General features: G+C 28.6%; 1 protein-coding gene across 1 annotated transcript; it reads left to right on the plus strand.

Annotated features, from left to right (window-relative positions):
• Positions 1–4238: 4238 nt before the first annotated feature.
• Positions 4239–16294, plus strand: LOC145249046 (uncharacterized). The gene is made up of 3 exons (XM_080110901.1): positions 4239–4503; positions 6759–6888; positions 12537–16294. The coding sequence occupies exon 3, from the start codon at positions 14710–14712 to the stop codon at positions 15223–15225; it is 516 nt and encodes a 171-aa protein (XP_079967027.1). The 5' UTR covers positions 4239–4503; positions 6759–6888; positions 12537–14709; the 3' UTR covers positions 15226–16294.
• Positions 16295–16629: the final 335 nt, after the last annotated feature.

Here is a 16629-nt window from a genome sequence, read left to right on the forward strand (position 1 = left end):
TTGAGGAACTGTCGCTTGGCGCAGTTCCGTGTCGTGAAATTCGTTGTTTGCTTAGAGTGTGCGCCTGTATAGATATGATAACATTGTTATTGAAAAAAAAGGAGGTTTACTTATATTTTTTAAAATTATTATTAAAATCTGCACATAACGTGTTCTTGTACATAAAATATTGTGCTATTTTCTTTTAAATACGCACACTTTTAGCGTTGCGATTTAAGTCGGTAGCAGACGGAAATATATAATATGCAGAAACTGTTTATTTTTATTTATCAAAAGTATTCTGGAATTTAGCAGTGAAGCTAACACGCGGCCAAGGGTAAAAACCAAATATACAATAAATAAATCTTACCATAAAAATAAAGTTACTTTTCCATCTACCTGCTTTTTTGTTTGTTTCTTTAAAGTAGTTTTAAATGCTATTTATTTTGCAAGGCACCGCCAAAACTGGGGGGGCAGGTCAGTACTTTTTGACGGACCGTCTTTTTAAAAATCTACCAAAAATCAGGTAATTATCCGATCAATACGAAATTTTCAGCGATTATTAGGAGAAGAATGAACTTTATAACAGTGTACTTATTTTTCATAAACGATATTTATATATATATCTTTTTTTGCTTATAAAACCCCCCCTTGTTTTGAAGTGGGAACAAATATGCTTAAAATAATCATCTGAGACTGAAATCAACATATTGTGTTGTAAGGGACAGAATTATAGATTCAAAAAAAAAAAAAAAAAAAAAAAATTGTTTGCATACCTTATTTTGACGTCTGAATATCAGAACTTCGATTGTGTTTAATTATCCCGCTTTTGAGTTTTGAAGTGTGAAATTCGGTGAATATGTTAAGTAAAATAATTAATTTAAGTTAAGCAAAACAAAAAAAAATTTTTTTTAATATTTATACGAAAAAAGCTATTTTTAAATTTTTGATAAATAAATTAACAATTTTTTTTTAGCGAGCCGAATAATGCATGACCATTATTAAACAGGGCATGCTTTGAATAATCGATACCAAAAAAAAAAATTCGATAAATATTGTGCCCTTTGTGTTAAAAATAGCATCTTTTTTTTCGATCCCGTTTGAAAACGTTTGCCGCCTTTGACTATGGTGGACCAAACGCGCTGAAATAATTTTTTTTTATTCTGCTTTAAATTGCCCCCCCCCCATTTTGGGGAGTCTGGCCCCCACACACATACGCATTAAAAACCAAACGCATACAAATGGTCACCCATCTGGTACTGGCCAGCCTCAGCTTAATAATACATTGAAATTTTCGTCACTGAAAAATAAGTTTTTTTTTACCTGTTTGGTCTTCCATAGTTTGCTTTTTATCAGACGAAAACGTAAACAGAGTCGATCTGAACTCTACGTCAACGCGAATATCTGGTTACCTATATGAATAAGTGGAATTATTTGAAATTCAGGTACTTATATTATAATATTTTTGCATATTCTCTTAGAAAATCATCCTAAATCTTAGTTAGACAATAAATAAATTAATTAATTATTTCAAAAACCCTTTTTTAAAAATATTTAAGTACGTTTTTTGTGCAAGACAAAAAATGTCAATTGTTAACTTTTTGGGAAAATTTAACATTTAAAATTGAATTAAAAATAGTAGAAAAAGTTTTACATTATTCTGTTTTCTATATGATAAAATTCAGGGTTTTATCTTTCTGGAAAAAAAAAGTTACTCAGAAATAATGGATTTTAATAAACGTAATTTCGTTTTAAAAAACAACAACAACTTGATTTTGCGGCCATTTTTGGCGGTGCCTAAGCAAAAAAGCGAAGAAACAGTTTATGTTGAAAATACATTTTAGTTAGAAATCTTTTTAACGTGTATGTTTTAGATATAAAAAATTAGCATTTATTTGCCTCCGACAAGGACAATGTTAGAAGTTTTACACTTTGAAAAATGGATTTTTACACAAGATTTTTTAATTAAAATGTGTTTGTAAGTAAAAAAAAAAACACAGTTTTTTTTAATAATTATGCATTTTTAAACTTTACATTGAATTTGTTAGTAGATGGGTCAGATAATACGCATTAAAAAAAGTAATTAGAAATCCTTCTGGACTGAGACAATTTTAATTTTTGGGGGAAGAAAGCTACATTAAAATTCGATGTTTTATAATGCTTATATATGACATCCTATTTTCTTATAATAAATATCCACTTTATGTCGATCTTTACCGGCATGGGAAGGTCAGTAAATAACCAAGTTTGTTCTTTTTATATAAAAAGCAAGTTGTTAAAAAGATTTGTAAATAAAATTTTGTATCTTTAAATATTTTTGTTTGTTTGCTCACTATATAAAAATGAAAACTTTTTTTATTTTGCATTTTATTTACAAATACGTTTTGTTATAAATAAATCTTTAAAAATAAATTTTATTAATAAAACTGTTATTAAATAAAACGCTATTTTCAAATAGTAAACTCCTAAATTAACCCTCGTAGGGAGGCAGGTAAATTTCAAAGTTTTTCTTTTTTGTTTTTATAAAAAATAAGTTATTTTTAAAAGTGGTTTTCGTTTGTTTGCAAAATAAAAACGCAAACTTTTATTTAATCTGAAAAGTTTAAAAGGAATAAATATATATATTATTTTTATTCTGTAAAGTGTACATAATTTTAAAAAAATCTTTTTAATAAAAAGTTTTTGCGTATTATCCATTTCTGATTGATTATTTGTCTTTGTTATATAATTGAATATTTATTTGAATGTTTGTTTATTATTTGATTAAATATTTATTTATATATTCGAATTCCTTTACACGATATTAAAAAAATACGTAAAATTTTTGAAGCAGCACCCCCACTAATCTCAGGCACGAGCCGCCACTGGTACAAATTCTTGTAGTTCGTCGAAAATTGAAGCCTAGCTTACAGTGCGGGACCTATGAGGTTGGCAGGTATCTTGAACACTGTCTAAGAGTGAGAGATTAGTAGCAGATTGACCGGCCAAAATGTGGCAACAACCCTCCAGAAATAGGCGAATTGTAGCCTTGTAGAGGTACAGGATACTCCCGGGTTTAAGTAAATTTCTACCATGGCAGAGAGAGAGAGAGAGAGAGAGAGAGAGAGAGAGAGAGAGAGAGAGAGAGAGAGAGAGAGAGAGAGAGGAGAGAGAGAGAAAGAGAGAGAGAGAGACTCTATCTTCTTTGCAGCGGCCCTGACAATGCACTTAACGTATCTGCTTTAACCCCTTTTTCTAGTGAACGTTAAGCCGGGGATTTTAAACGAATTACTCTCAGGCAATGTATCATAAACCATGATTATTAGTCATTGGGGAGGTTTTTTGTAATTATTTACGTCGAAAGGGTACAAGATCTATAAAAGTCCCCAAACCTTCGACAAATAAACTCTGTTCTTCAGATATACACGTCAATTCCTCGTTCTCTGTCAGTGGAGGGGAAATCCTTCACAATTGAGACAATTTTTATTTTTGTTCCTTTTCTCCACATTAAAAAACGACCATGGTGTCTAACTCTGTCCAGTGGGGAGGCATTGTAAATAGGAACATAAAGAGACAATAAATAAAAAATTAAAGAAAGTATGAAATAAATTAGAAATAAAATTAGATGAGTTAACTCTCAGTTGAATATGGCAGATCTGGTAGTTATGTCCCTTGTATAACTCAAATGTAGAGAATACTTATTTCCCTTAGTTTTTATTGATTTTGCCTATAATGGTGTTTCATAAATAATACATGAGATAAATTAGCGCTCATCTCGTCCGTTCATTATCGAAACCATCTTTACATGATTAAAGTTTAACCGAATTATGTTTGATAACAATAAGTTACAAGTTTCATAATGTTTTCAGTTTATTTTCTTGGTTTAAATCTATTTTTGTCATTTGACTGACTCGATATTTGTGCAACTCTTTCCTCTTATTTGAGTAATTTATCTGAAATATTCAGTTTTTGTACATTTTTTTATCTGGGGATTATTCGGACAACTCATCTTGGGTGTTAACAGTAGTTTGACTAATTAAAATAATAATGAAATGTTGACTCTTAAAAATCTTAATCTTATATCTTCATCTACTTTATTTTTTTTAACGTTAATTCAGGAGCGAGAAAATTACAAAAGAAATTTCAACAAGCTTTAATCATTAACAAATATAATCTAAACTTGATTTGTAAACACATTGGGCAGTTGGGCACACTTAACTAATGAACGGACATTTTTACACGAGAAACAAAATGATTACACCGTGTTACGGTGACCTAAATTCATTGTTCTTTAGCAGTTGAGTTTCTCTTGAAATAATTTCACATTTAAATCGTGTTTTTCATCTTTTTATTTTAATTCTTTTATATTTTCGTATATTTTATTTCTTAATGAATTGGACACACAAAAATAAAAGTTGTATCAATTTACTAAAGAAATCCTTACAAGCAAAACAAAATTTCTGTTTTGAACACAAAAGAAAATAAAAATGAATTCATCCTTTATTTATATGTTTATTTTTTTGTATTGAATTCCGGGAATGAAAGGTAAGTTTTTTTTATATATTTTCCTGTACACAAACGATCAAGATAACCCATGATGAACATAAAATATACGCAAATAAAATAATAACGCTTTTAAATTTTACATTAATTCTATTTCCTTCCTTTTAATCAAGCGATAATAGCATTTCACTCTACAACTATTTCTAGGTTCTATAGATTTTACTAACTGTATTGGACAATTAATCAAAGAAAAATAAATGATAAATTATAAGCTTAAAAATAAATGAAAAATAAAGTCTGAAGAAATTAAGGAAAATTGACGCTTCTTAAATAATAGTGAACTCCAGAATAATATATCTCATACTTAGTCTTGGAAAAATTCTGTATTTTTAGAAATGGGCACAATTGTTTATGAAATTCCATTCAATAAATTTTAAAATAATCTTACACATAAAAGTAAGTATATTTTTATTTATATGTTCTTTATAATAGACGTGATAATGATGATGATGATGATGATGATGATGATGATGATGATGATGATGATGATGATGACGATTCCGTAATGCTTTATAACAGACATGAATAAAAAAAAATATCCTCCTGCCGTTTAGTTGAAAAAGAATATGAGGAAAATACTGGGGCATATTTTGGGATACATCGTCTGTAATAATGTCACTTGATTGGCTATGTAAATTGGCGTAATTATTATGTAAATTGACGTAATTATTATGTAAATTGACGTAATTATTATGTAAACTGACGTAATGTTTATGTAAATTGACGTAATTATTATGTAAATTAACGTAATTATTATGTAAATTGACGTAATTATTATGTAAATTGACGTAATTATTATGTAAATTGACGTAAGTATTATGTAAATTGACGTAATTATTATGTAAATTGACGCAAATATGTAAATTGACGCAATTATTATGTAAATTGACGCAATTATTATGTAAATTGACGCAATTATTATGTAAATTGACGTAATTATTATGTAAATTGACGTAATTATTATGTAAATTGACGTAATTATTATGTAAATTGACGTAATTATTATGTAAATTGACGTAATTTTTATGTAAATTGACGTAATTTTATGTAAATTGACGTAATTATTATGTAAATTGACGTAATTATTATGTAAATTGACGTAATTATTATGTAAATTGACGTACTTATTATGTAAATTGACGTAATTATTGTAAAATAATTTTTTAAAAATTAAATTATTATAAAAGAATAAAAAAAATAGAATGCGTTAAATCTTTTAGTTGCCAATTTTTGTGGCAAAGAAGAGTATTGTAAAATGTTTCACTGTGACATTTACTGGGTGGATTCTTACCAGTATTGTGTTCAATTTTCAATTTTTGAGCGATTATCAAGACACTTTCAGACGATCATCTTATATCTGCACTTTCTTTTCTTGTTCTTATGTAAGATTAGATACTATATTTTCCAAAGTAAATAAACGCTTCAAAATTAGTAAACACCAACAAAATTATTACGGTAGGCAGAAGAGTAAACTATCTTTTCTTTGTAAACATTTCTTTGTTATATATGTGTTTTACTACGTCTTTGTTCGTTTGTTTGTTTGTTTGTTTTGGTATAAAATATAAAAGAAATTATGATATTCATGCACTTATTGATCCGTGCTGAAATAATAACGTTATTATTTAAAAAGCTATTCTTAACATGGGGAGGGGAGGGTGTTTGCACCTATTCTGTACTTTAACCTTACAACTGAATAAAAAAACATATAAAACTTTAATTAAACATGAAAATACGATTTTAAAATATAGCGCTGATCAGTAAGTGCGTTAGCACCAAAATATTGTGTGTTAAATTTGTTAGTTGAACGTACAAATCAGTCAGAAAAGACTCACTTTATCTATGCTAAGAATGGCATTCTTAATAATAAAGTTATGAATTTGAAGCAAAATAAAAAAATAAAATTGTTAGGTGAAAAGATAATGTCCCCTTCCCTGATTTAAAATTTTAATTTAAGCAAATAGAAACCCCCTGCTTTTTATAGAAAAACAAATAATATGGCCCATTTTATTATCAAATATGAATATGAATATTGCAATTTAAGAAAGGCAACAACGACATTTTACAATGTCTTTTGTTTATTAAATTGTGAGGGGAAAACATAGATTACTTATCAACCCGTAAGTTCTAAAACTAAAAGTTGTTTCATGTAAAAATAAAAATAAACTCGATTGTTGCGATCTATCTTTCTCTTCCTCTCTATTAATAGAAAAGATTTATACCACATCTTCTCTTTTCAGTTTAAACTAAGAACTGCAAGAATTATTAATACCACACAAGGCTTAAAAAGTAAAGTTTTTTATGTTCAACTAAGAATTGCAAGTCAAAGAAGCTCAAACATTTCAACATTGGCTTTTTCTCATCATACGGGTAAGTTCACCTTTGAATTAATAAAATGTTGCTTCAAATATTTTCTGGAAAACATAAAAATAAGTTAAAGCAGTATCAAAAAAAGGATGAAAACAATTGAAAAAAAATTTTTCTGACGAATTTAATTGTTCTTTATAGAACAATTAAATTCGACAGAAAAATTTACATAAGAACAAGAAAAGAAAGTGCAGACGATCATCTTATGTCTGCACTTTCTTTTCTTTGTTCTTATGTAAGATTAGATACTATATTTTCCAAAGTAAATAAACGCTTCAAAATACGTAAACACCAACAAAATTATTATGGTAGGCAGAAGAGTAAACTATCTTTTCTTTGTAAACATTTTTTTGTTATATATTTGTGTTTTGCTACGTCTTTGTGCAAATTTTAAAAAAGTTTCAAACTCATACGTTTTTAGTTCACCATTAAAAGGCAAACAGTTTACTGATATCGCAAAAATAAATACATTTTAAATTTATCTTCAACAATCCAACAAATTCTCATCATTCATTAAAAATAACTCTTAAAAATCATTTAAACTGGTGTCACAAATTAAAATTTCATCATATTTCAGCACTTTCATAAAATATGGTATGTGAGGCAAATACAATGTTGAATAAAATCAATTTAAATGGCCGAGTAAAGTTTGCTATAAAAATAGCAAAGAGCAGAAATCATGTCAGTATGACTTGTTGAATAAATATATAAAGATAGTGTTGCTGAAGTTATTTTATGTAAACACCCTTGGTATACCTCTATTCAAAGCACTAAACAATTGTGCCCATTTCTTAAAATAAAAAAATAAATAATTAAAATTCCATTGAGATATTACTCAGCACCCTCTACCCTATCTCGTGGCCTGTAAGTATTGACACCATGTTAAAAACAATCGGGTTCTTTGGTTATTCACCATGTGGTCCACAGGTGGAATTCAAACTAAAACAGAATTTTTCCAAGACTAAGTATGAGATATATTATTCTGGAGTTCACTATTATTTAAGAAGCGTCAATTTTCCTTAATTTCTTCAGACTTTATTTTTCATTTATTTTTAAGCTCATAATTTATCATTTATTTTTATTTAATTGTCCAATACAGTTAGTAAAATCTATAGAACCTAGAAATAGTTGTAGAGTGAAATGCTATTATCGCTTGATTAAAAGGAAGGAAATAGAATTAATGTAAAATTTAAAAGCGTTATTATTTTATGTTCATCATGGGTTATCTTGATCGTTTGTGTACAGGAAAATATAAAAAATAAATAAAGGAGTTAAATTAAAGAAGATAATGAACCTCGCATTTAGACCTATTGTGTAACAAATGTCCATTGTCTACTCAAGAATGATGGACATAATCCTTAATTCTCGATCACAAGTTGAAGAAGCGTTACTCCAGACGAAAAAGTATTACAAGAATGCTAAATGGGAAACAATCAAGATGAGATTAGAGATGCTTCATGGGGAAATATATTTTATCTTTCTGTGGAGCAGTTCGCAAATGAGATTATTGATTGGTGCAAATCAGCAAATGAAGTGCATATATCCACACAGAAGATCTATAGCAAACCCCACTCCCATCAATAGTTCACTTCTACTGGCAGAGCTGCCATTACTCAAAGGCAGCATGCTTATCATTTATCCGATATAAGTCCAATACAAACAGGCAAAACTATATAGAAGAAAGAAATAGTAAACTAGTAAGAGTAAACTAGTCGATTTCTATGAAGGCAATGATATGATCTGTTAATTAAAAGAAATACATTATGAAAATTTACTAAGAAATACATGAAAAATATATTCTTTAAAAAAAGAAAAGCAAAGCAAATAAGTAAAATATTCGATGTAAAATTTTACATTGCTTTATTCTATATGTGAATATTTTAAAATAATGGCTTTTATAAATATGTGGTTATATTTCAAAACTGTGCATGAAAATAAAAAAAAACATGAAAACAAGAGTAAAAGTAAAGAACAAAATATTCGAAAATGAACAAATTAAGATTTAAAATTCAAGAGGAATTCAGTGAGGTTAAATGATTTTATCTATTTGTCCTAATTTAAATATTTAGTTTTATCAATATTTAAATATTAACAATCAATGCATTGTTTTTTACGCTTTTTAACTTCAAACAAGGCGCAACAACATATGAACCAAAGGATTACTATTTGAAGAATTAAAACCAAGATAAATAATGATTTTATGTTATGGAATTACATTTAGTAGAATACTTATTATTATTATTATCATTTTTTAAATGAAGCGTAAAAAAAATGAATTGTGGATGCGTTGTTGGCAGCTCCCCTCGTTTCTCCTAATTTGTCTAAAACATCGAATTTTATGATAAAAGGAGAAAAAAACTGTATTCTATGTCATGGATTTTTCTTGTCGGGTCATTGTATGTGGGTTGAATAGGTGTAGTTGGTTCTGTTTGGTGTGTTGAAGAGGAGAGACAGCAGAATTTTTTATTGGGTTTCAGATCGGCAATAGTGTGCTATTGGGTTTTGTTGGAAAAGCGTGTCAGTTGGGGCGATTCCGTAACTGTATAGTAATAAATCACATTAAGCAATTATTTTCAAAACGGCAGCTCCTGAGCGAGTTACAGTTGCAGTTGAATTATAGTTCTTGTTATGTTGAGCTATACTTATTTTCTGATAGAATTTATTATCGTTTGCGTTGTTTGGCATAGTGAAGATACAATCATAATTTGTTACATACTTGCATACATGTTTCAGTGGAGTAAAAATTCAGGAACAAGACTTCATCAGATCAAAAAACAGTCGATTCGATTTTGGTGTGATGAAATGTTGTTCTGGAAGTGGAATTCCACCGAAACATGTATGCACATATGTAGCCAATAATGTTTGTATACAAACATTATTGATTACATATGTGCATACATGTTTCAGTGTCCTTTATTTAGCTCTTTTTAACAATCGCACAAGTTTAATTGGATTTACACCAGAAACCAATCGATAAAACCGTTATATATATATATATATATATATATATATATATATATATATATATATATATATATATATATATAATGTGAGCAAACAGGTATCAAAATATGTTAAAAAACACTTTGAAATGAGTTAAAAACATATTTAATCTGAAAAGGAAACACTAGATAAATGGATAGTCCTTAATCCGCAGAGTTTCGAATAAATACTCTCCTTCTCATCAGAGGGTAGGAAGTAGCAAAATGCGGGATCGGATTTTGCATGCAGAAGTATTTGATGAAACAACAAGTAAGTCAAAGATCTTACTTGAAAACAAAATAAGTTAAGCAGAGGGAATATGGTAAAGAAAAAGGTGATTACACATGAATGGATAGTCTGGTGGAAGATAAAAAATCCAGTGACGGTAAAATCCAAATGTAAAACTTCAAGAAAGTTAAAAGAATTTTTATTTGTACAAGTAAAATCCAAAGACATCCCGTAATTGGAAGAAGATGGTCCATAATAATCCAAAGGCAGAAATCCATGGAATAATTCACAAACATGTGTACAAGGAAAAAAATAATATTAATAAAAGAAATATAAGATGTGCTTTTCACTCTACTTCCGAGACATAACTATAAATAAAAAAGATCTAGGAAGAAAAAGGAGAGAGAGAGAGAAAAAAAGGATAAAGTTAAATATAAAATAAAGAGAAAAAAAGTCAAAACGACCCAGACAGGAAATGTTAAAGGCGCGAAAATATATATAGGGCAAAATAATATAGCTCAACTGAAATGTACAGGTTATCACTTAAAAAAATGTCAGCAAGAGTTATTAAACGACACTAAAAGAAAATAAAAATAAAAAAGGAAAATAAAAATAAATAAATGAATTTATAATAAATAAACAGAAAATGAAGAATAAATAAATAAATAAAAAATAAAATATAATAAAAAATAAAATATAATATATAATATAAAATAAAATAAGAAAAGAATAAAGATAAAAAATAAAAATTATTTAAGGGGAGAAGATTGCCGGTATCTGCAATTCCAGGAAAAAAAAAGTAAGTAAATTCATATAGTAAAATTTAAGCAAATATACATACAAGATATGAACGTGTGGGTAGATTAATATATTAGATAGATAGGAAAGTTTAAAGAATAAAACAGAAAATGCAGATAAAAAATCGGCCATGCAAATAAGAGATAAAGAATTTAAATAAAGGATTATTAAATTATAAAGTATTAAGAAGTATGTCGAAAAACGAAAAAGTTAAAGAAAAAATATTTTATATCTATATAAAAGGTAAAAGTAATAACTATGTAATTTCCAAATTGCCATAATTAAATTTGGACTTATGTTTACAGAAAGAGATCAGTTCATTTTTAGAATTTATTATATTGTTACTTTGATGGGAAGTAATTATAGTTATAGCTTCGGTTGTGCAGAAGCGACCTGACTTAGAGCCTGGAGTATAAGACATAACTTTTTTATAATAGTCCATTTGATTGAGAAGGGAGTATTGTTAGAGTTAAGTTTTTTAATTAAAGTGGTTAGAGAAGTTCCTTGGTTATTATTAGAATTATGGTTGTTAAAAGAAGAAATGTGGTTTGATATTCTTTTCTTAATTAATGTTGAAGTAGCGCCGATATATGTATGTACTTTATTAAAAGCTCGAGGTCTGGTATTAATATTAATTTGCTGATTTGTATTAGTTAAATAGTTTGAATTTTGTTCACAGTGTTCAACAAATGGTGGGACAATGTCTGTATGAGGACTATTTTGGAGGGGATAATGAGTGTTGTTAGTGTTAGGATGGCTGTTAGGAGAAATATTGTTATTCTCATTAATATTATGATTATTATTATTATTATTATCATCATTATTACTAGTTGTATGATTGTAGATGGAGGGGCTGCTCGAATGGTGTATTGGATTAGTAACTATATCAGATGGAGGATGGGAAGAAGAATAACTTGAAGACAAAATATTAGTGTCTGTTATGGGAGGATTGCGTGGAAGCTTAGTAATAGTGCAAGAATATATAACATCTTTATGGATACAATCATTATTGAGTGGGCAAAGATGTTTGTTATTACAATTACAGTTAGTTTTGGGTTTAATTGGGAAAGGGATTTTTTGGGCAGATTTAATTTTTTTGTTATTAGATGTTAAGATTCTTTGTGCTAAATTAGGCATTGTTGAATAAGAAATCTGGATTGAATTTTTATTGAAATAGAACTATATCTGTGTGGGTATTTGAAAGAGTTTTTTACAATATTAAAGAATTCATTAGGTATATTAGTTTTGACATTTACAATAAATGGAAGATTAAACAAAATATTTTTCTTTCTCCTGATGCGACTAGGTGGGTTAGAGGCATTGTGATTAGTAATTTGGTTTGGATTATATATATATATATATATATATATGTGTGTGTGTGTGTGTGTGTGTGTGTGTGTGTGTGTTTGCTGTTTTCTCACCTTGATGGATGCGATTGTCTCGAGTTTATATCAGCAACAACGCATGTATTTTCTATTTTTGTGCTGAGTTAAAAATATCCATTTATTTTCTGCTGTTTAATATGATATTTCAATAAAATATAAAAAGTTTTTGAATTTCATATCATATTTACAACAAACAACAACCAATAAGTTATCAACGATACTAAAAATATTGAATTTGTTTCGCTTTTTTCGTTACAGATCTTCCTGCTTCTACATGTTTATTAAATTTTAATGAATCAGTATTTACATGAAAAATGCTGTAAACAATTGTTGATATGTATGTTGAAGAAAACAGTGAATTTTGTGCAAAAATGTACTTCTCATGGTAATAATTTTAATTAGAAATCGTGATATAGCCTGAAGGTTTAGTTATGAATGATGTCAAAAATTTAGTGTAAAAGGGTTTATGAATGTAAAAGCAGTGTGGGCAGCTATTTTTTGATGGTTTGGAATCATGGGATATCAGTAATAAGTAAATCTATTGCATATAATCATGAAGAATAAGAAACAAATTCTCTGAAATGTCAAACGTAATATTTATATATGTATAGTATGTGTTTAATATTCAAATCAATAAAAATGTATGAATAGAAAAAAACTAGATGAACGTTATATTATGTTTCTCAAATCTGCTTAAGAATTTGTAATTCAAATTTATACTAAATAAAAGCAATATTACATGAATAATCTTGTTCTTCGGTCAATTTTAGTGAAACATGAAGATAAACAGTGACGAAAAGCCACATTCTTGTGAAGTGTGTGGATATTCTTGTTCTCAAAAATTACATTTAGTAACACATATGAGAACGCACACTGGTGAAAAACCACATTCTTGTGATGTCTGCGGATATATTTGTTCTCAAAAATCTAATTTAGTGAAGCATATGAGAACTCACACTGGAGAAAAGCCGCATTCTTGTAAAGTGTGTGGATATTCTTGTTCTAAAAAATCACATTTAGCGACACATATGAACACTCACACTGGAGAAAAGCCGTATTCCTGTGAAATATGTAAATATGCTAGTTATCTAAAATCACATTTAGTGACACATATGAGAACTCACACTGGTGAAAAACCACATTCTTGTGACATCTGTGGGTATGCTTGTTCTCAAAAATCAGCATTAGTTAGACATATGAGAACTCATACTGGGGAAAAGCCATATTCTTGTAATGTCTGCAAATATTCTTGTTCTCAAAAATCAGGGTTAGTAATACATATGAGAACTCACACTGGCGAAAAGCCATATTCTTGTGAAGTTTGTGGGTATTCTTGTACACTTAAATCAACATTAATGCTACATATAAGAACTCACACTGGGGAAAAGCCACATTCTTGTGATGTTTGTGGATATTCTAGTGCTGAAAGATCAAAGTTAGTGAAGCATATGAGAACTCACACTGGGGAAAAGCCATATTCTTGTAAAGTGTGTGGATATTCTTGTTCTCAAAAGCCAAGGTTAGTAGAGCATATGCGGACTCACACTGGAGAAAAACCATATTCTTGTGAAGTGTGTGGATATTCTAGTACTCGAAAATCAACATTAGTGCTACATATACGAACTCACACTGGGGAAAGGCCATATTCTTGTGAAGTGTGTGGATATTCTTTCTCTATAAAATCAGCATTAGTGAGGCATATGAGAACTCACGCTGGAGAAAAGCCACATTCTTGTTAAATGTGTCGATCAAAATTAAAATAAGCATTTTTGCTATTCTTTTTATGTTAACATCACATTTAAGATGAAACTGCCAAAACATGTTAGACACGACTGTCTTACAAGGGAGACAGAATCAGCGAGGTAACACTATGGAGTGCATAAATACATTTATTGGACGATCTGTAAACAGTTAAATATTGAATGTAGCAGCAAGTTATAGGAAAATATACTAGAAAGAACAGTTGAAATTAAGCATTACCCCATCATCTATGACTATGCGATTTTATAGTTACGTACCTACAACGTCATAAAACCTGACATTGTGATATAAAGTAAAAAAAAGAAAACTAATTAGAAGCTAGTGTCACCAATTAAAAAAGATTAAGAGGGAAAAACAACGAAATACCAATGTCCGTTTAATGAGATGAAAAATAACTGGAATCTGAAGATCATTTCAGAAATTATAGAATCAACTGAACACATGGAAACGAATTTCAAAAACTACTTGCAAAAGAATATACCAGCTGCAAAAAGGAAAAAGTATATCTTTGCTATATATTCCAATCGTAAAGAGTAAAAGTAATATTCCAATCGTAAAATGAAAAGTGATATTCCAATCATAAAGATGAAAATCATATTCCAAACGCAAAGAGGAAAAGTCATATTCCAATTGTAAAGATGAAAAGTGATATTCCAACCATGAAGACAAAATGTCATATTCCAACCGTAAAGATGGAAAGTCATATTCCAACTATAAAAATGAACAGTCATATTCCAATCCTAAAGATGAAAAGTCGTATTCCAATCGTAAAGATGAAAAGTCATATTCCAATTGTAAAGATGAAAAGTTGTATTCCAATCGTAAAGATGAAAAATCATATTCCAATCGTAAAGATGAAAAGTCATATTCCAATTGTAAAGATGGGAAGTCATATTCCAACCGTAAAGATGAAAATCATAATCCAACTGTAAAGATGAAAAATCATATTTCAACCATAAAGATGAAAAATCATATTCCAACCGTAAAGATGAAAAGTCATATTCCAACTGTAAAGATGAAAAAGCATATTCCAACCGTAAAGATGAAAAGTCATATTCCGATCATAAAGATGGAATGTCATATTCCAACCGTAAAGATGGAAAGTCATATTCCAATCGTAAAGATGAAAAGTCGTAAGGAGAAAAACGATTTTAGTAGAAGTTATTGTCCAAATGAGAATGAATAAAGCAGAACTAGAAGATAGAAATAATGAGATGCCAATGAGAACTCTGCTATATATTCTGATCGTAAAAAGCCATATTCTTGCGCACTATATATATCTATTCTCGAAAATAAAGTTCTGTGAAAATGACGAACAATTGATTGTTGTATTTTATGTCAATAATTTTTTTGGTTAATAAACTGTTATGAAAAGCACAACAAATTTATAAAAAATATTTTTACACATTAATCAATATTCCATCTATTGCAAATAAAGTGTTGTAATAATAAGATCGATCAGGTAATCAAGAAAACCATGTCAATATTAATATGAATGTTATTGTCGATGTCAGAACATTATGTCATAAAACATTTGTTATCAAACAACAACAATTGAACAATAAAAATCCTGATGTCAACATCATAAAACGAAACTTCCAAGTCGATAGTTTATTTACTTCCGGTGATAAATTCGCCACTATGTCATTATAACACTATATATCCATATTCTCGTAAACAAAGGTCTGTGAAAATAACGAACAATTGGTTGTGGCATTTTATCTCAATAATCCTTTTTCTTTTTGGTAATTTTATATCAATAATCATTTTTTGGTAAATAAATTGTTATGAAAAACACAACTAAGTTTTTAAACCCATATTTTTTTCATATTAAATCAATTTTCCGGTTATTGTAAATAAATTGTAAAACTGAAATTCATCAGATACTCAGAAAACCCATGTCAATATTAATATTAATGCTGTTGTCGATGGCAATACATCATCTTATTAAGTATATGTAAATATGTGAGGCAAAACCATCTACAGAACAAAAATAGTCAGTTACATGGTTTAATACATCCAATCTTCATGCAAGCTCAGAGACGAAATATTTAAATTATTATGAAAATGAAAAGAAATCACAGATCCACAAACTTCTCAACTGTACTATTTTGCCTGCGATATATCTGCTGTTATGTCATTATCATCAATAATTAGACAATGGTACTCCCAATTGTTCAAATCGTAAAAGAGTTTTCCTAGTAAACACTTTATTACCTGTGGATAAATCTTCTACTTTATAAATGATTTTCTGATGCAAAAGAGTCACCTCAAACTTCATGATCAGATGCGAAATATTCAAATTATTATATAAACATGAAGATATCTCGAAAGTAAAAATCGCCGATGAAGCAATCTGTTTATGAAAACAAACTTAACTCAATTTATAAAAACCCAGTGGAACAAATGTGTCAGGATTAAAATTGCAAAGCTGATAAAATGAATTCAACACACGCATCTCCAATCCCCATGTAAAAGAAAGAAATGGCTTATTCTGATTAATTTCCACAACCATGAAAATATGTCAACGTAGTTGGAGTCATTCAGACTTAAACATCTTGCACTAATTTTATAAATCAAATATTCTTAC

The sequence above is a fragment of the Euprymna scolopes genome, chromosome 27 (assembly GCF_053919585.1).
Source record: "Euprymna scolopes isolate OS-2025 chromosome 27, ASM5391958v1, whole genome shotgun sequence".
In the NCBI taxonomy this organism is placed as follows: Eukaryota; Metazoa; Mollusca; class Cephalopoda; order Sepiida; family Sepiolidae; genus Euprymna; species Euprymna scolopes.